At 40.5% G+C, this 21,164-nt stretch overlaps 1 protein-coding gene across 16 annotated transcripts in view; it reads right to left on the minus strand.

The window, feature by feature from the left end:
• Positions 1-21,164, minus strand: part of UTRN (utrophin) — a 535,632-nt gene that overhangs the window by 10,616 nt on the left and 503,852 nt on the right. For 4 of the 16 annotated variants that reach the window (XM_085024293.1, XM_021072259.2, XM_021072252.2 and 1 more), the window contains 7 exons: positions 18,277-18,315; positions 17,986-18,051; positions 16,015-16,080; positions 6,412-6,570; positions 5,795-6,035; positions 2,923-3,031; positions 571-663 (listed from right to left, as the gene is read on the minus strand). In XM_085024293.1, coding sequence (XP_084880419.1) covers positions 571-663; positions 2,923-3,031; positions 5,795-6,035; positions 6,412-6,570; positions 16,015-16,080; positions 17,986-18,051; positions 18,277-18,315 — 773 coding nt within the window. Of the gene's footprint in view, positions 1-566; positions 664-2,922; positions 3,032-5,794; positions 6,036-6,411; positions 6,571-16,014; positions 16,081-17,985; positions 18,052-18,276; positions 18,316-21,164 lie in introns of all 16 variants that reach the window. The other 12 variants (XM_085024277.1, XM_085024253.1, XM_085024305.1 and 9 more) reach the window with 5 other exon arrangements.

Below are 21,164 nucleotides of genomic sequence, written 5' to 3' on the forward strand. Positions count from 1 at the left end.
GTGATGCCTTAAATTGTTTGGTCTTTATACAGTGACTATTTTATTAACCCGGAGAAAAGAACCCTAAAATATCAACCCCTCCCCCCAAAAAAAGAAGGAAAAAGAAAAGAGGAAAATTTAATAGTAACGCCTTTCTGCATCTGAATTTGATGGCATCAGAAAACAAAGGTCTGAAGAAAAGAAAGGAATTACATTAGAAAAGGCAATTTTGCTAGTTTGGCATGCCACTGAAAGCTCTCTGAAATAACACGCGTTTCTTACCATAGCCTGTACTGAAGAGGATAACTTCTCCTCAAAGGCAGGCTTGTTTTATTTGTCTCATGTTATCACTCTAGACATCTCGAAGAGAGGGGTTACGCCGTCCCTGCACCCGGTGATGTGATGCTATCTAGGCTGGGCATCATTTGCTTTGTCGACATATGGAATGTCTGATTTATCTTCAAATAATATTCAGTCGTGTTTCTAATATTGGTTTTTGTTATCTTACCGAAGAAGACAAAGGGCCCCATGCAGAAAAAAAGAAAGGGAAGGGAAAAGCAGCGCCGGCGCCCGATGGCCTTTAGTACTCACGGGAGCAAGATGGAAACGTACTGTTGATCTGCTCCATAACCTCTGTGAGGTCTGTGCTGGTGTCACGAGGTGGGGCCAGCAGGTCCTCTGCTGCTGTGACAGCGGATAAACACAAAACAAAACAGCAGACTCTGTGAAATTAACGTCCAGTCTTCCACCAAAACCCAATTTCACGGAGAAAATACTAGTACTGGCCTTTAAGTATCAATGCGAATATAGTTCGCACTAAAGAGGATAATTTTAGGAAGAAATTCCAAAATCACTTTCGTAAGAATTTACGTTAACAAAAATTACATGATAAAAATGTGTTAATTATTTTTTCCCTTTCTATAGGAAAAAAATCCATGTACCCAGGGAAAATTCGTGAGTGAAAAAAAAAAAAAAAGTAATTTCAATTTGTTAGAATTCCGCTATTTTGCTTTCCAAGTATTTTTTTTCATATGAGAAAGATAGTCTATTAATTTATTTTTCTTCCTTCTTTTTGGAGACTTCAGGATAGGCTAGCGTACACTGCCATTAAACTAGAGGTATCTTATATTTTACTTTAATGTTTTTTATTCTAAAATCAACAGCAAAATAATTCTTATTTAAAAATTAAAATGTGGGAGTTCCCGTCGTGGCGCAGTGGTTAACGAATCCGACAAAGAACCATGAGGTTTCGGGTTCGGTCCCTGACCTTGCTCAGTGGGTTAACGATCCGGCGTGAGCTGTGGTGTAGGTTGCAGACGCGGCTCGGATCCCACGTTGCTGTGGCTCTGGCGTAGGCCGGAGACTACAGCTCTGATTAGACCCCTAGCCTGGGAACCTCCATATGCCGCGGGAGTGGCCCAAGAAATAGCAAAAAGACTAAAAAAAAAAAAAAAAAAAAAATTAAAATGTTATTTCCCTATATATATGTAGTGTGTGTATATATATGTATATATATATATGTCTTATGTATGTACATATATATACACACATATAAAATACATATGTATATAAAACAGCCTCTTATCTAATCCTTTTCCATCCTCTCCTCCAAAAATACCATTTTATTTTTGAAAAATTTTATTGGAGTAGATTTGACTTGTAATTTTTAAAAATTTTTTTATTGTTATTTCCCCCAAACAATTTTTTTTCTACTGTACAGCATGGTGACCCAGTCACACATACATGTATACATTCTTTTTTTCTCCCATTATCATGCTCCATCATAAGTGACTAGACATACTTCTCAGTGCTACACAGCAGGATCTCATTGCTAATCCATTCCAAAAGCCATAGTTTGCATCTATTAACCCCAAGTTCCCAATCCATCCCACTCCCCCGCCCCCTTGGCAACCAGAAGTCTATTCTCCAAGTCTATGATTTTCTTTTCTGTGGAAAGTTTCATTAGTGATTACAAAAAAAATTTTTTTATTAAAATATGGAATTCCTATTGTGGCTCAGTGGAAACAAACCAGACTAGTATCCATAGGATGAAGTTCGATCCCCAGCCTCACTCAGTCGGTTAAGGATCTGGCATTGCTAAGAGCTGCAGTGTGGGTCGCAGATGCAGGTTGGATCCTGAGTTGCTGTGGCTGTAGCGTTGGCTGCCAACTTTAGCTCCAATTCGACCCCTAGCCTGGGAACTTCCATATGCTGTAGTTTCAGCCCTAAAAAGAAAAAAAAAAAAAATTAAAATAATACTAATATTTTGGTTTTCTTCTGAGTAATGTAGCAAAAGATATCCCAGAAACAGAGTAATCTGGTTATAGTATGTGGTCCCCAAGAGAATTTTAGAACCTGAATTCTATCAATAATATGTCATTCCAGAATGCTGGTTGACAGAGCCCTTCCTAGCATCACAGACAGGTCCCCACTGTGACCAGTGACAGGCTGGGTGGGGCTTTAGCCTCAGATGGGGATGGCAGAGGCAGCAATGTCTGCAGGAACTAGCATGGCAAAAGCAGAATGCTGAGTCCTCAGCCCTGGGCAGAGAAAACCATGTTTGGTATAATATTCTTCAGTATTTTATTCTGAATATGTACACATATGAAATTTTAGAGACAGAAAATTTCCTGGAAAAAAAAAAAAAGAATCATTCATAAGGCAAAGAAAAAAAAAATTTGTTGCTCACCCTCAAAGGAAAGAGCTCTTTTTCATCTTTCACCAAAATTCAATCTACTACTACACCTTATATAAGCAAGTGCATTATAGTTTGTTACTCTAAACTGCTGGCTTTTTGGTACTGTTACAATGGCTTTGTACTCAGCTGAGACCAAAGATAACACAAATTCCTTCAAGCCTGAAGGCACCCACATGTAACAATGCCATTTAAAATGATAAGCAAGTCAATGGCATAGCCCAGAAAGGAGTCTTGGGGACACAGACCTGCTTGGTGGACCTGTGGGCTGGGATCTGGATCCAGCGAGTAGTTTAGTGCTGACTGCTGAGGTGAAGCCCAGGGAGAGACGCCGTTGATTTGGGAATCAGATTCAGGCTGGAATCACATTCAGGTGTTAGAACAGAGGCATGATTCAAATGACTATTAAAGAAAACATTTCCAGTTCTAGCTTCCCCTCTCAAACTATGGATAAGTAAATCATCTAACGTTCTTTGCCCTCAGTCATTTTAGCATCACTAGCATTCATCCCAGAACCAAGTGGTCCTTCCCTTTCTGTCCGGGTCCCTTAAAGAACTCACTTGGTTATAAGGCAGTTATGATCCATCCCTCAATTGTTCTAGTATTTTTATGTCAACAAGTGAATTTAGAAACTTGTTTCATTCATCTTTAAAAAATGAGCACTGCTTCTCATACAGTAAATGTATCCACTTTCAAAATCAGCTCATTTTTAAATTTAAATCAACATTTAAGGGCAATACTGGAGAATGGTTAAGAGCACAATTTTTTTTTCAAGCTTTATTGTAGTTAATTTACAAGGCTGTGAAAATTTCTACTGTACAACAAAGGGACCCAGCCATACATATACATATACCCATTCTCCCCAGATCCTTTTCCCACATAGCTTATCAGAGAATACAGGGTAGAGTTCTGTGCTATACAGCAGGTCCCCGATTGGCCAGTTGTTCCATATACCTAAATGAAGACCACAATTTGGAATTCAGCTGCTTGGCTACAAATTCAGCCACTCAAGAGCTGTGCAATTCTGAGCAAATTTTCTAGCAGTCTGTGACCTGTACTCTTAATTTATAAACTCAGGATGGTGATGAAGGTGCTTAAAAATGGTGATGGATACATTGACAAGTACTTGGTCAAATGAGAAAAGTGTGATATGTTATACAAGGAATGCAGAAGTACAATGTTTTTGATGCTGCTTTTTCCATTAAATTTCTATTAGCTGAAGCCTGGTAGTTTTGCTAGTTTTCACTATCAGGGTTGAACTTCCCATCAACTTCTGGCATTGATGCTAAGTCATTAAGAAGAGATAAGCGCTCTACAGTCTGGAATTGAGAGAGCCATTTAGACATCCGATATCTCTAAAAGCATTACTGTGCAATCAGAAGGCTCATAAGCCACTAGGCAGCTCTGTCAAGTGGGAGGAAGGGAGCAGTGGGAGGTGAAGGAGAGCAGGGGAGCCTTTGGCTCTTAAGAGCAGCAACAGGCTAAGGCGTATCTTCCTTCCACAATTCTACCTACGTGCTAGGTCGTTAACAATAACACTTCATATTCTAAATAAGCGATTTCAAGAGAAATGCCATCCCTCACCTAGGCACCACTTAGAAACGCCAAATTCACCATACTAACAAGGTAGGTTTTCCAATGTATGGGAGTGGCACCGAGGTTAAGAACCAAACATTCCAGAGGACTTAGAGAAAGCCAGCCAGGCCCTGGGGGAACTATTCTTTTCCAGTGATGCACAATTTCAGAGTGAAGTAAGCCTTCCCCCAAGGAGTCTCACACAAAGTCTGAAACAGTGACAGACATACTGAAAGTCAATGGCCAAAATATATGGGTGATCTGCAGCTTGCTGTGTACGTAATGTAAAAATTACTGTTCTGAATGCTTCTGACAAGTTAAAAGATACCGATAGCAACTGTGAAAAGACGGTTTTCTAAAATTTGAGAAAATCACTGGAGAGAAAGTTGTTTCTGCCTTTGATTCAATAAATCATTTCTAGAGAAAGGCATTCCTATTTACTACCTAGAGGCCCCACACGGCACAGGCCAGAGCAAAGGGCAAAAGAAGACACGCGTGTTGACATCAGGGATTCTTCAAGAGAGAGAAGTTCCAGACCCATCTGCTGGGATTCTACGCAATATACACCTGCTGCAAAAGCATCTTCACTAGTAGTTCTGTGACATGACTCCTGTTCTTTAACCGTTAGACGTAATCAGGTACTCAATTCCCCATAGTGTGATAGTGTGTGTGTCTTTATATATGATACTATCTTGTTATACATCATACCGTCTTGTTATGGTCCCTAACAAGGCTGCAGGTACCAAAAAGGCAGAAACTCTATTTGATGCTTATTTTATATCCTGAAGAACGATGTTTTTCAAAATTGCAGGCCTATTATCCATTGATGAGTTATAAAACTGAATTGGTTGGTTCTGACCAGCACTAAGTAAGAAAGACAGAGGAAAAATGGGAGGGAAGAAGGGAGAAAGAGAGAAACAGAGAAAGGAAGAAACGATGGGAGAAAGGAAGCAAGGAAGGAAGGGAGGAAGGAAAGGAAAAAATAGAAAATAAGGGACTTTATAACAGTAATTAGTAGTTTGTATTCATCATACATGTATGCATTCATCATAATGCAAATTGTATTTTTTATTGTCAAGAAAGTTTGCAAACAACTGCCATAAAACATGGTGCTGTGTTAGGAAATAATAGCTGCAAATTAATAAACATCTGTTTCTTAATTTCCTGAAAGCAGCTCATTGGAAGGAGGCTTTAGCATAAAGAGTTCAGGTCACTTCCTTTCCCTTAATCTCACAGATGTTTCCCAAATGTAATTTATGCAGATGTATGTTATAGGATCTTTTCCCTTAAACTATTCAGAGCTGAGATTGATTTCAGTCTTAAAGAAGAATGCGCCATTCCGTCCTAAACTAGGAAAACTCATTTTTTAGTGCCAGTGAGGATTTAATGCTTACGTTTGAAGGTGGATTTCTAAGCTAGTCTAAATCAACTCTGGCCATGAGGAACCGGAAGTAAACCTCTTTACTGCTGCAAGACAAGCCCTGGGGAGGTGGGATGGGGGCAGGTGGCCTGGGGAGGGGTGACACCACATTCTACACCCTCTACCTGTTCTAGCAGCTGCCGAAGTCGGTGCAGCTGAGACTCCAGCTGTTTATTGTGATCTTCTAAAATCTGCATCCTAGCCTCCAGCCGACCTTTGTGCTGCCTGAGGAGTTTGGCTTCTGCTATAAGTTCTGAATCCTCGGACGTGTGATGAGGAGACACAACCGAGTCTGGAGGGGAGCCTACAGGGAGGCCCCTTCTCAGGTGCTGCTCTTTCAGCTGCTCATACTCCACCTGCAGATTTCTAGTGCAGAGAAGGGAAAACTGGAATTAGTACTGGGTAGCCCGCAATATTCTCTCCAAAACGGTCCATGAGCCTCAAATGACACCCACGCTACTTATATCCTCCTAGGTGAACACCTTTATAACAATGAGATAAGCAAGCATGAATCAAACTGAGGCTTTGAGTAAGCAAAGGTTCTAACATAATATCCGGGAATCCCGAAAAGCAGCTGTAAGCGACAGCCAGCAGCCCGGCATGTTCATGCCTCCACTGTGCTTCCCGGAAAATAGTTCTGAAAAGAGGATGGGTAAGGGCCATGTTGAGGTGAATAAGAAAGAATTCCCCCATTAGAAGTTTCCCCAGGGTGACACATCTTTTTCTCCCAGGTCAAGCACACCTTTGCTCTTCCTCCAGGTCAGCAATGATCCGTTCCAGTTCTCCTCGTTCTTCCCTTTCTACCGACTTCAGGATCTGGGCTGGACTTTGGGGCTGGCTCACCGGGGACTCGCCTCCGAGTGTCTGGCAGTACTGCTGGATGAGGGCATGCTCGTCCTCCCTAGGGAGACAAAGGAGACACACACAGAGCTCACATCTGGATGTAAAGGAAGCAGAAACAATGATGGTCAGACTGGCTCCTGGGCCAAGACGGCCTTAGAGGCCGGTGTCTCCCCAGGACCTCCCTTTAAAACTCCAGGAGGATATTTTACCTAATAGTGTATGTATACTACACATACCAACATTCCAGGCTTTGCCTTAGTCTAACATGTGTGTCTCACAAACCTCAGGAGAGATATTTCCCTCAGCAGAGGATGTAAAACAAAGTAAAACACAAGAACAGTTAACATAAATGCTTTTATATAGACCAAGTCAATTAACGGAGCATCAAAAAAGTAGAAGACTGTTAATTAAAAACAAACTGCTATAGGAGTTCCCTTGTGGCTCAGTGGGTTGGGGATCGAGCACTGTCACTGCTGTGGTTCTGGTCACTGCTGTGACATGGGTTCGATCCCTGGCCTGGGAATTTCTGTGTGCCGCAGGTGTTGCCAAAACAAACAAACGAACAAACAAAGCTACCATAGACTGAATGTTTCTTTCTTATCCTCCAAATTCGTATGTTGAGGCCTAATCCCCAGTGTAATGGTGTGTGGAGGAAGGGCCTTTGGGAGGTAAGTAGGTCATGAGAGTGGTGCCTCCATGAACAGGATTAGTGTCCTTATTAAAGAGACCCCCAAGGTGCTCTCTTCCCCTTGGGCCATGTGAGGGAACTGCAAGATGACAGCTGTCTGGGACCCAGGAAGAGGGTCCTCATCAGACACCAAATCTGCTGGCTCCTTGAACTTGGACTTCCCAGCTCTAGAACTAGAAGAAACATAAATGTCTTGTCATTCGTAAGCTGCCCAGTTTATTGTGTTTTGTAATAGCGGTCCCAAACAACTAGCTGATTTCACTGTCTTTAGCATGTGATTGAAAGCAATTTTGTAATGCTCTGTAACCCAAAGGAGGGTAGAAGATAATCCTCATATTCTTTCATTTAAACAACTTAGCACAAATTATAATTGTAGATACTTATAAAATAGCTATAGCTCTTTGACTTGATTTTATCAGCCTGTTATTTCTAGAATCCATCACTCTGCCTTAAACAAGGAACTATATTTAATTCACTTGGGATCTTCTGCTTTTCTAACTATTTGTCTAGTGAACTAGATATATCAATAATGTGGTCGAATCTAGTGACTGACAACAACAGAAGCATAACAAAGTAGACCAAGTTGATATGTCTACAGAAACGAAATGCTTATCAGCAAGCCTGGACTCCGTTTCCTTCTTTTAATAGAGATCTGACTATACTTGTAAAGGTACAAATGACAGACTTCTTGGCTAATGCTAGGAGAGTCCTGTGGTAGAATACCATTGGCAGATTGTACCTGGTCTATTTTGATGACTTTTGGAAAACAAATCCTGGAATCTATGGCCCTAAAGGATACAGCTTCAGAAAAACATCTTGCAAGCTAGGTAGCTATCAGAGTATAAAATGGAGCTACTGGTGACAGAACCAGCTTCCTTCTGTGTCAGTGAGGTGACTACAAATATCCCTTAGAGACTTTGTCTATTTCACTGGGGGCAGAGACGTCCTAATGCAGCCAAAAGGAACCTGGTGAATGGTATAGATAGTCCTGGACCTTTCACTTATGTGCTAGGGCTGATAGTAAGCCCTGATACTGCTGGGATCTCTGCTTCTGTGAGTCTAATTTGAAAATCCAACTCTGTGTTATCGCAGTTTACTCTGATAAAGAGGGGACATGAAATTGCATCTGAGAGGTAGTAAGTCCTTAGAAAATGCATGTCCTGAGCACTGAGGTCAGAGCGATAGGAAGAAGCAAATGAAAATAATGAGTGTTAGGCCTGCAAAACAGCCAAAGCAAAGGTTCAAATGAGCCACTTGTTGATTTATTGTGCTTCCTTTATCAGTAGACCCACCTAACCTTACCTTCCCTCTACTATCAGATGAATAAAAAGAAGGAGGAAGGAGCTCTGGCAACACAGTGAGACACTGGAAATAAGAGACACAGATGGGAAGGATGGAAACAAGCTATGGCAGCATCCTTTTATTACCTGTCCTGTGAAAATGCAGTGTCACTGCGAAATAAATAAGGGAGCTTAGAGAAGAATCCCATGCTTGCTCCTAAATATAGAAGAAGGAGGATAAGAGGAGAGAATGGATCCTGCACCACCACACAGCAGCAGTGTTTGAAAGCAGAACCAAAAGTTCCTAGGATGCCCACATAGCAAAATCAGACAGGAACCTGGCAAAGGGGTATGTGTGTGTATGTCTGGAAGTAGGAGAGGGCCTTTTCCTGATAGGGAATAAACAGCCAATTTATTTTTTTTATCATTTATTTATATATACATTTTTTTCTACTGTACAGCATGGTGACTCTATTTACCCCAAGCTCCCAGTCCCTCCCAATCCCTCCCCATCCCCCTCGGCAACCAAAAGTCTAATCTCTGAGTCCATGATTTTCATTTCTGTGGAAAGGTTCATTTGTGCCATATATTATATTCCAGATATAAGTGATATCATATGGTTTTTGTCTTTCTCTTTCTGACTTACTTCGCTCAGGATGAGAGTCTCTAGTTCCATCCATGTTGCTGCAAATGGCATTATTTTGTTCTTTTTTATGGCTGAGTAGTATTCCATTACGTATGTCTACCACATCTTCCTAATCCAATCATCTGTCAGCAGACATTTGGGTTGATTCCATATCTTAGCTATTGTGAATAGTGCTGCAATGAACATGCGGGTGCATGTGTCTTTTTCAAGGAGAGTTTTGTCCAGATATATGCCCAAGAGTAAATCAGTGAAACTAGAACACGCCCTCACACCATGCACCAAAATAAACTCAAATGGCTGAAAGACTTAAATATAAGACACCATCAAACTCCTGGAAGAGAACATAGGCAAAACATTCTCTGATACCAACCTTATAAATGCTTTCTCGGGTCAGTCTCCCAAAGCAACAGAAATAAAAGCAAAAATAAACCAATGGGACCTAATCAAACTGACAAGCTTTTGCACAGCAAAGGAAACCAAAAAGAAAACAAAAAGACACAACTTAGAATAGATTTACAAGGAGATCCTGCTGAATAGCATTGAGAACTATGTCTAGATACTCATGTTGCAACAGAAGAAAGGGTGGGGGAAAAACTGTAATTGTAATGTATACATGTAAGGATAACCTGACCCCCTTGCTGTACAGTGGGAAAATAAAATAAATAAATAAATAAATAAAAATAAAAATAAAAAAGAAAACAAAAAGACAACTTATAGAATGGGAGAAAATAGTTTCAAATGATGCAGCTGACAAGGGCTTAACTCTAGAATACACAAGCAACTTATACAACTCAACAGCAAAAAAGCCAACAACCCAATTGAAAAATGGGCAATTTATTATTATACCCTAAACCTGACTGTATTATGAAGGAGTAGAGAAGGCTATGAGGATAATACAGCAACACCTTGGTGGCACCAATTAACTGCTAAGAATGACAAGGCTCTAAGTCATTGAGGCCTGGAGGAACTTCACCCAATTCAAAGCAAGAGAGAGATCGGAATAAGAGAAGAAAAAATGTACAGCACTAATAAATGCACAGGACAAATGGACAAAGTAGAAAGATACAGTGAGTATAAAATAAATAATAAAATAAACTAATAGCAAAATAAAAGTATAGCAAACTATTTGTAAATACTTCTTAGCCTGAAAAAGATGAGCAGGGAAATGAAAAAGATCGAGTATCCACAAAAGAAATAATAGCAGAAGAAAACTGTTCATATATATCCCAGTGAAATTCTCATCTATTTAGGATAAAGCATTGCAACCAATCAGCCAGAAAGCAAAACAAAACAGTAAATCATCTGCAAAGAAAGAAAAGGGTTTAGCTTCCTATTCTCCATAATATTCAACATCCAAAGACAATGGACAATGTCTTTTTTTTTTTTTTTTTTTTTTTTTGGTCTTTTGTCCTTTCAGGGCTGCACCCAAGGCATATGGAGGTTCCCAGGCTAGGGATTTAATTGGAATTGTTGCTGTTGGCCTACACCAGAGCCACAGCAACACCAGATCCGAGCTGCATCTGTGACCTACACCACAGCTTAAGGCAACGCTGGATCCTTAACCCACTGAGCGAAGCCAGGGACGGAACCCGCGACTTCATGGTTCCTAGTCAGATTCGCTTCCACTGCGCCATGATGGGAACTCCAATGGACGATGTCTTGTGTCCTACTTTAGCCACTCAGAGGACAAGCCAGGTCACATAAATGTACAGCACAGCGCTCTGTCCACAGAGCAGAGAAAGAGTGAGGATAATGCAAAGAGAGCATCAGAGTAGATGAGACCCTCAGGTACTGTGATAAATGAAGAGTAAACTGACTCTCCCATTGGTTAAAAAAACAAATTTCTTATATGATTCCTCTGGGTAATTCACCTAAAAGAAAATTAAGTCCAGAAGTAAAAGTTTTTTTAAAAGTACTAAAGGGCAAGAAGAGTTAAAGGGAAGTTTGGATCCTATAGGCTCCCTGGCAGATCTAGGACTGCATCATAGACCCTCACACAGAGCACCCCCCCCCCGCCCCCAACATTATAAGTATCCTTAGACCATTCAGGCCTTTAGAACACTTCTGCCTTCTGGTGCCTGACCTCAGGAATTAGACTTAGTGCTCCATACTGAAACCAGCTAAGTACTTGTTTTAAATATTTGAGATCTATCCACAGTAAAACAAATATATATATACAAAAGAGTCAAAATTAGATTTGAGATGCATCCTGTCGACATTTACATATATTCATTTCTTTGGGGGAACGCTAATGGGGGTTAACATGTTATTATTATTTTTAATATAATTATCATCATCACCTCGAGCATTACATGTTCAGGAAAACATCTGGAAGGAAATTAAGGCCATTTTTGCAAAAATAAGAATTTAAACATCATTCACATATAATACATAATTTTAGTCTTAAGTGGTTTTCACAGACTATAGGCTTAGACGTTAAATACAAAAATAGACACATTCAAGTACTTAATTATACACAGTGAAAACCAAGAGCACACTCTCTAAACGCAGACAGTCATGAGATACCCGATTAAGGTCATTCAATATCAACAGTGTGCCCAGTGCTAAAAAAGAAAATGTCTCAAAAACATAGGTCTGTACTAGAGAAATACCATTAGTTAAAAATATAATTACACTATGTTTAAGTCATGCATAGTAAACATTAGATTACAAAATTACATAGTCAACGACAAAAGAACTATGATTCATGCAACGACCTTTTGAAAGTATGTAAGACATAAATAAAAATAACAATAATTTCCTTCCTTAGGTCTGTTCTGTTCCAGGCTTCAAAGCTGCAAATAGCAATGCTAGTACAAACCATGCCAGCCTCCCTCCCCCTGCAACTGGATCCTTCCACAGAAAACAGTGTCACTCAAGGGCAGAAGGCAGATGGAGTAAGACATCCTGAGGGAAATTCCCTAAGGAGCTGCCCTTGAACTACTGAGACTCCCCAGGACTATGCTGGGTCTGCTCTCTTTTTGAGACATGGTTGCTCAATTCCTCCCTGAAAGGAATTAGTATCCTTAGAATTAATGCCCTTTTAAGGTGTCCAAAGTCAGACTTTCAGGAGAAAAGAGAGTATGGGGAATTGGGTTTATGGGGAAGTAAAAAGCCAGGAGGTCAATTCAAGTCTAGGCTGAGGAGGTAGCAGCCCGTGACGCATGGAGGTGCAACGACTACCGAGCCGGCTTCACAGAAGATGAAGGCTGTGAGGAGCCGGGGAATCTGTTTCCTAGACCAGTCTGAGGAACAGAGAGAGGCTCAAAGTTCGGGTAGGATGGCTGCTTCTGAAGATACAAATGACGAAAGGGGCCTTGGATAACTTAGAATTATGAGTTCAAGTCTCACAATTCACGTCTCAAGCCATACGGCTTTTTTTCACTGACTATGGCTGAGAGCCCTTCAAAGCAAATTTGGGAGATCTGGCCAGCAGATGCTGAATTACGAAGCCTTTTAGTGAGGTCTGGACTGTGAAGCTGGGGCTGAATGGACAGGAGCAGAATCGGGACCAGGACAGCGATGGCATCCAGGCAGAGGGGAAGGCTCTGCAGATGCCTGGATCCTCCCACTACTCCCGCTGCAGCCCTCCCCCCTGAGAAGCCCTCCCCTTCCCGGCAGCTGAGGCAGCACAGGGAGGTGGCCAGGGGTGCTCAGGGTTGCCCACGCCTGGCTGCCTGGGTCTGAATCCCAGCTCCTCTACTGACTGACGGTGAGACCCAGGGCAAGCTCCTTCACCTTGCAGGGCCTGGATCTCCTCCATAAAATGATGCGAGGAGAAAAAGAGCATCATCTCAAAGGGTTCTGAAAGGATTAAATAAGTGAAGGTGGGCAGAGTACCTGGAACAATGCTTGGCTCTTAGGATGCTCTGTATCAAGGAGGAGATACTGATTTTGCATTAACATCTTTATTCTGGAGTTCCTGTTGTAGCTCAGTGGTTAACGAATCCGACTAGGACATGAGGTTGCAGGTTCGATCCCTGACCCTGCTCAGTGGGTTAAGGATCTGGTGTTGCCGTGAGCTGTGGCGTAGGTAGGTTGCAGATGCAGCTTGGATCTGGCATGGCTGTGGCTGTGGCTGTGGTGTAGGCCGGCGGCTACAGCTCTGATTAGACTCCTAGCCTGGGAACCTCCATATGCCGCAGGTGTGATCCTAGAAAAAAAAAAAAAAAAAGACCAAAGGGAAAAAAAAAACCCATCATTATTCTTTTTATTTTATTTGTTTTGTTTCGTTTTACTTTTTAGGGCCACACCTACAGCATATGGAGATTCCTAGGCTAGGGGTCAAATCAGAGTTACAGCTGCCGGCCTGCACCACAGCCATAGCAACAAGGGATCCAAGCAGTGCCTGCACTACACCACAGCTCACAGCAACGCCAGATCCCTGACCCATTGAGCGAGGCCAGGGATCGAATCTGCATTCTCATGGATACTAGTCATCGGATTCATTTCTGCTGCGCCACAACGGGAACTCCCAGTACCTTATTATTGGAGCTGTGTCTCTGACCTACACCACAGCTCATGGAAACGCTAGATCCCCAACCCACTGAGCAAGGCCAGGGATGGAACCTGAATCCTCATGGATACTAGTTGGATTCGTTTCCTCTGTGCCACAATGGGAACTCCCTATTTTATTTTTCTATGTTCTATTTTCTAGCTGCCCTCGCAACATATGCATGTTCCCAATCCAAGGACTGAATCTGAGCCATAGGCGTGACCTAAGCCACTGTTAACAAAAACTTCAACTCAGGAGGACCTAGGGTAGGATAGAGAGTTCTAGAAAGAGAAAAATTCCAAAAATTATTGTGGATGTCTGCTAACAAGCCATTTTTCTTTTGCTTCAGGCACTTTGAGTTGGGTTTTTAAATCGCTAAGGGGGGCCCATTATTCTGTCTACTTCAATGTCCTCACAGGTTCCTCCCCTGCAGGAGCACTTATCCATCTCCCCTTTAGCCTGTAAAGCTTGTAAAGACAGTATCAACCTCAGTAGACCTTTACAGCACTGGGTGCATAGCAGTGGTATGCTGCTAAATGTTTCACATCAGTTTCTCTACAAGATAAATACAGAAAAGGCCCGGGTTTGTAGCATTTTTAATTTTTATGGTTTAAATTATTTGATCACGGCCAATTTGAGCTAATGACATTCCTGAATACGGATTTGGGAAAATATACACAGTTATACACCATCTGCTATCCCAAGAGCATAGACAATAGTAAAATGAAAAAGTCATTGGGATATGATGAGTTTTGAATACTGCTTTTATTTTTCTTTACTCTATTGAATTTTAAGTATATACGTATGAATTTTTAATAATGGCTCTGCTAACCAAACAGCTGAAAAACTTCTTGAAAATTGAACAACAAGACCTCACAATTGCTTCCAGCACACTGCTGCAATGTAGGTATACAATAAATATTTGTTGGATGGTTGAATAAGTTAATATATATGTATAGATAGTATATTAAAATATACGCAACTGTTAGTCATCTGATTACTTTTTCTTTTCTCAGGCATTAGTGCTAAATTTAAAAATAAATAGTGTTTATTCTAATTTGAAAAGAGGAGACAAAAAAATTTGAACATTGCCTTTACTCCGTTCACAAGGTGTGACAAACACATTTTAAAGAATTTAAATTTGGTTTGAATCATTTTTGTTTTAATTATTTTTTAATTTTGTTTAATCCTTTAGCTATTTGTCAACCTTGGTGGAATTATGTTGATTTAGGATATTCAAAATGCTTATTACTTTATAAGAAATACATTCTACGAGGTTAAATATGAAACAAGCATTAGGGAGATGCTATTATCTTGGTTTATCTTGGTTTGGGATTTGTTCCAGACTCATGATACATTAATAATAATGTGTAAATCACTACCGCATTATTATAAGGTATTAACTTGCTAATCTCTGAAATTTAAAATTAAAAAGTCTCTTGAGAACTTTTATTTATAAGCTTAATGACAGTAAACAATTTTTAAAAATATTGACCAGGAGACATTCCATGTTAGAGTGCCTGAGGTATTTCCTCTTGGCCCTCTCCTTTTTTCTTTGGTATAAAACACTTAAGTACCATGTTCTGCAACATTCCTGGCTACCTCACAGCTTCCTACCAGATCCAAACCGCAATGAAGCTGTGTGAGTCGAGTAAACTTGACACTATTGAAATCTTTCAGACATCATTCAGAATTTAAAATGTTAATTCCAAGGTGGTGGAGGGCGGGAAACATTCTAAAAGCAAGACGTCACACTACATTGGGATAATCAGACGTAAAGTATCTGCCTAGAAAGGTTTTTAAAATGTATTCTAAAGTTAATGAGGCTTTCCCTAGTTGCTAATAAAATCAAATGTTGGCAGTGGAGTTAACTTTTTTTTTTTTTTTTTTGGCCACAGCCATGACAACCCCAAATCCTTAACTGCTAGGCCACCGAGTTAATACTTTTTAATGAAGGCTGGGGAGAATATGTCCAAGCCTGTGCGGACCGTCACTGTTGCGTGGCAGAGATTACAAAGAAAATGGGAGCACAGAGAAGCAAGAGAATGTCATAGAAGGGCACTCATCCTCCACAATTACATTTGTTAAATTACAAAAAGATATCAGACAAACGGAATGAATATCTATGCCTGTGTTCACAAATAAAACAATCTGAGTTTTCTGAGCCTGACTGGTGGCCAAATGTAGGATTTTTTTCACTAGCTTAAATAAACATATGCAGTTTATACCATCATGGCTTGAAAGCATAAAATCTATGCAGACATTTCTATAACCACACTTATCAATTTTGATTGGGATCAAAATTCAGAGCCATCATCCCTGAAGATTATTTCCGACAGCCGTAATACAAGAACTAGCCTTCTCGGGCGTCACGAATTTCATGATTTACTTACACACTTCCTGTGGTAGAGCTGCTGTCAGTGAGGAAGGACCCATTCGTCCTTTCCATCTGGGCCAGTCTGCAAAATGAAAAGAAAGAGGTTCGAGAATGTGGCCACACAGGGTAGAGTCAACGGAGATGATGCTATCTCAGTGTTTCTTCAACTGTCCTAATTCTCCCAAAATACAGAACGGTCCAAACCTCCTAACAACACTGTGAAATTAAAATATCTATATTGAGTTATATTTCTGTCACCATTGCCTTAAGGCCTATGTTATGGTTCATAGTCTCTTAATTGATTCCCCCAGACCCTCAAGCTAGTTTTCATGATTACGTTTTCCTCGTCTTTAAAGACTCTCCATGTCTCCCCTTTACCTCAGGACTGACTCCTACTCCTTAGCAAGTGGGCCCTCATTATCGAACTTCAGCTTCTGTCCCTTCACTCCGGCTTGTCCTTTCTCTACTTGCAATCCTTTCATTTTTTTTGGAAGGTTTTTCTTTTTGTTCATTTTAAAAGTTGTATTGAAGTACAGTTGATTTACAATGCTATGATAATTTCTGCTGCACAACAAAGTGACTCAGTTATACATGTACACACATCTATTCTCTTTCAGATTCTTTCCCCACATAGATGATCACAGAATATTGGGTAGAGTTCTCTGTGCTATACAGAAGGTACCTATTGGTCAATCAATCATTCCATACCTCAGTGTGCATATACCAATCCCAAACCCCCAGTCCATCCCTCCCCGGCTCCCCACCCCAGCCCGGACCTGTTCCCTTTGGTAACCATAAGTTTTTCAAAGTCTGTGAGTCTGTTTCTGTTCTGCAAATAAGTTCATTTGAATCCTTTTTTAAGATTCCACATATAAGTAATATCATATGATGTTTGTCTCTCACTGTCTAACTTTACTTAGTATGATTTTTAGTCTATCCATGTTGCTGTAAGTGGCAATATTTCATTCTTTTTTACGGCTGAGTAATAGTCTATTCTACATATGTATCACATCTTCTTTATCCATTCCTCTATGGACATTTAAGTTGCTAATCCTTTAAATAAACCATCTTTTTTGCTAGTTCAATGCCTTTGAGTATGTTTTTCCATTAGTCCAAGCCTGACTTTTCCTCTCAAATTCTTTTTTTTTTTTTTTTTTTTTTTTGTCTTTTTGCTATTTCTTTGGGCCGCTCCCACGGCATGTGGAGGTTCCCAGGCTAGGGGTCCAATTGGAGCTGTATCCACTGGTCTATGCCAGAGCCACAGCAACGCGGGATCCGAGCCGCGTCTGCAACCTACACCACAGCTCACGGCAATGCCGGATCATCAACCCACTGAGCAAGGGCAGGGACCGAACCCCACAACCTCATAGTTCCTAGTCGGATTCATTAACCACTGCGCCACGACGGGAACTCCTCCTCTCAAATTCTATTTGGCCTAGACTCAGCTCAAATGTTACTATTTTATATTAGCTTGAACTAACTTCTTAAGGCATAGCTAGTTACTAGCACTGTGGATGCTTAGTATACATTTTGTTTTTTTGTTCCTGAAAGTTTGTACATACTGTCAAGACTAGCCTATACTTTATATTGTTTGGGGCGTCTAAAATAAACTCTTATAATACAGCATTAGCATAAACTTAATTACACATTATAATTCATATGTGCACCATCTCCTGAGAACACTTTCGTTCACTGAAACTGGGTTACAGTATCCAAGTCTTGCTTGCACAGTGTTTGGATGCTCATGAGCTCAACTAGCACAGCCTATGGAGATTCACTCCATAGAATATGTTATCAGGTGTTTGGTCAAGTGCAGATCAAAACATGGAAAGACAAAAGCCCCGTTTCAAATATAATAGCATTATGACTCCTGCAAAATGACATCCTTTAAATCAAAGCATGTTAATGATGTAAGATTAATACAGAAAGAGATATGTTCTGGCTGGCAGTGCAGGTGCAGCAGAGGGCTCCTAACAAAGTGGCTTACCTCGTAGCATACTGTTCTATTCTTGAATGGGTATCATCATGAAACAGCTGAGGAGACTGTGCAGGGCTATAAGAGAGAAAGAAAATAAACAGTTTTATGCCCAAATATTGATAGATGTTACTATTACGAATGTTAGCTTAGTTAAATAATGAATTTGCCATGCAAAGAAATCACTAGAATTGTTACCCAGGAGGCAGAACTATTATTTTAGGACAAGAGTTTGGAATCACCCCATGCTAATAAAACTGATCAGAACATCCACCTTGTGCATATGGAGCTGTCAATACTCACTCATAGTGCTCTGGCCACATACTGATGAGTGTGATAGGACTGCAAAGAGGGGAGAGGGAAACAAAAGTCACAGAACAAACACTTTAGAACAATTTCAGACAAAAGCAGTGGGGAGTGGGAGTAGGCGACATTCGCCACTGTTGTCCACTCCTACGTTTGGTTGCCCTGAGGTCCAGCATGAAGAAATCAAAAGTAAGAGAAATGACTGTTTATTCTAGAGAAATGCTGTGTGTTCAAGTGCCTGCAGGGGTCTTTTCACAGATACTACACGATATTTGTTATAGATGGCAAACAAGTCTTTAAATAGTCTTATGGGGGAAAAAATGCTCTAAAATAGCTCAAAATTATGGAATAACTTAAAAAAGAATGTTCCATAATATACTGAAGGAGAGTATATCAAATTTTTGTTTTTCCCAGAGAAGGAACTTCATCAGAAAGATAAAGTTAAATGCCAAAGACTACATTTTCCTGACGGCAGAGTTGCAAAAAGAAAAAAAAAAGAGAATTTTCTGATTCTTTGCCCAATTTTAAATGTAAAAACCCCAATCCAGGTGTACATACACAAGGTATCTCAAGCCCTCAAATACACTGAAAAGAGATATAACCTAGGCAGTCTCCTCTACTGTGGGCCAGAGTATCCACGATCACATTATCCAGGAAACTTTTCTAGATCGTAGTGCACTTTCTTCAAACAAAATTTTATCCGGAGTTCAGACTATGAAACTGATAAAAGGAAGACTGTCTGCTTGACTCAGGGCTTGAGACCAGAGCTCGATTATTCCTTATTCCTCCTAGCTCTGGGGGTTACCCTCCCAACTTCACAGCACTGCCTGGAAATCCCCAAGGCTCCATGAAATCCCATTTGAAAACAACTGATCCTAATTAAAAGCTAGTTCAAACCCACATCTTTTTTAATTGGTGGGGGGGAGGGGAATGGAATACTGATAAATGGAAATGGAAAAGTCTAAAGAAAATTCGTTGTCTAGTTGAACAAAGTCTCCCGCAAAACCTAATACTGATTGAAACAAAGAGGAAGGAAAGTTTAAATTATTCTAGCTGTACTTGGTTTTCCTATTTCTATAATAGATCCATACTTAAGAAAAAGTTAATGATCTCATTATCTCCTGCTGGGAAGAGAAAGGTGATGTCTGCAAGAGCAAAGATTAAAAGAAGATGGAAGGTCATTTTACTGGGATGAAAAACTGAGATTCTTTGGCTCTACTTGCAAAAAAACAGGCATGTATCCAGTCTGTGTTTGTCAGAACATCTATACTGTAAATAGAATTAATTATCCATGTATAAAATCGATACAGCAACAATGAAACAAAACAGTATTATTCAACAGTCTTTTAAAATCACTACTTTTCATTAACTCAAATAGTGATGTTGAATATCAGGCGAATGATTTGCCATAGACTTTCTTAAAAATAGGAAGCGCTCAAGTCATTTCTAAAATTCAAGTGTATCACATTTGCCGTGAGCTTTAAACATAAGAAAAATATGTATTTTTTTTTAATCTTAATTGAACTCGGAAAACCTTTGTGAAACTGCTTGACTGGTTCCTGTAAAGTTAATTCAGTTAGCGCCATAGTGATTCATTGAACCAAGATAAAAATGGCAGAGGCAGAAAGCTGAATTGAGGAGTTTCTCAAAAGAGTTTTTTAATATATTGTACAATTTTCGAAGAAAAGAAATAAAGATTAAAAAATAACTTTAGGTCTTACTGACTTTAAAGTACTTCGATTTGTAGAAAAATAATTTAGGTGATAGGCTTTCTCATTTAATTCTAGTAGAAAAGGGGGGGGCAATGTTCTCCTTGCATAGTCAGAATCTATGATTAAAGGGGTTTAAAAATAATACCAGGAGTTCCCTTCGAGGCTCTGGGGTGGGTAAGGAATCCGACTGGGATACATAAGGTTGCAGGTTCGATCTCTGATCTCGTTCAGTGGGTTAAGGATCTGGCTTTGCTGTGAGCTGTGGTGTAGGTCAGAGGCAGCTCGGATCCTGTGTTGGCTATGGGCTGTGGAGCAGCCCAGAAGCTGTAGCTTCGATTCAAACCCTAGCCTGGGAACTTCTATATGCTGCAGGTGCAGCCCCCCAAAAAAGCAAAAAAAACAAAAAACAAAAAAAACAACCAACAAACAAAAAAAAGACCAATTTGTAGATTGTCCCAGGCTTTAGAATGCAGTCTACCCTGGCTTTCAGAGTATTGCCTAAAACAGAGTGTTTTGGTTAATCACACACTAACATGCAAAGAATCAGACTTTATTAAGTATAGTTAATGTTATATGACATATATAAGCCAGATTTTTGTTTTGTTTTGTTTGTTTTTTAGGGTCGCACCGGCGGCTTATGGAGGTTCCCAGGCTAGGAGTCCATTCAGAGCTGCAGCTGCCGGCCTACACCAGAGCCACAGCAATGTCAGATCTGAGAGGCGTCTGCAACCTACACCACAGCTCACGGCAATGCCAGATCCTTAACCCACTGAGCAAGGCCAGGGATCGAACCTGCAACCTCATGGTTCCTAGTCGGATTCACGCCACGTCGGGAACTCCAAGCCAGACTTGATTTGAAGAACTTAGTGCTTCTTTCAGTGCCTTAAATTCTCAGCAGACTGCTCTGTGTGCTTCCAATCTTTTTGCTTTCTTAAGTCCATCTGCGCCCTAGCAGAGTAAATGGGGGTCCCACATGCTGCTCTAGCATATACACCTCAATGGCTCCCCACTGCTCAGGTAAACTCCATACACCTTGGCATGGCTCACATGCAAGACCCTTCATTATCTGGTTCCTGTTTTCCTTTCCACTCTCACTTCTTGTTACTATTCCCAGCTTCCCACCCCAGTTTCCAAAACGGTCTTGTTTTCAGGTTTTAGAAAATGTCTGCCTTG

Source organism: Sus scrofa, chromosome 1 (genome assembly GCF_054392235.1).
Source record: "Sus scrofa isolate SSC_HxYL_T2T_F1_AM1 chromosome 1, Sscrofa_HxYL_maternal_Yorkshire_Landrace_v2.0, whole genome shotgun sequence".
NCBI classification, from domain to species: domain Eukaryota; kingdom Metazoa; phylum Chordata; class Mammalia; order Artiodactyla; family Suidae; genus Sus; species Sus scrofa.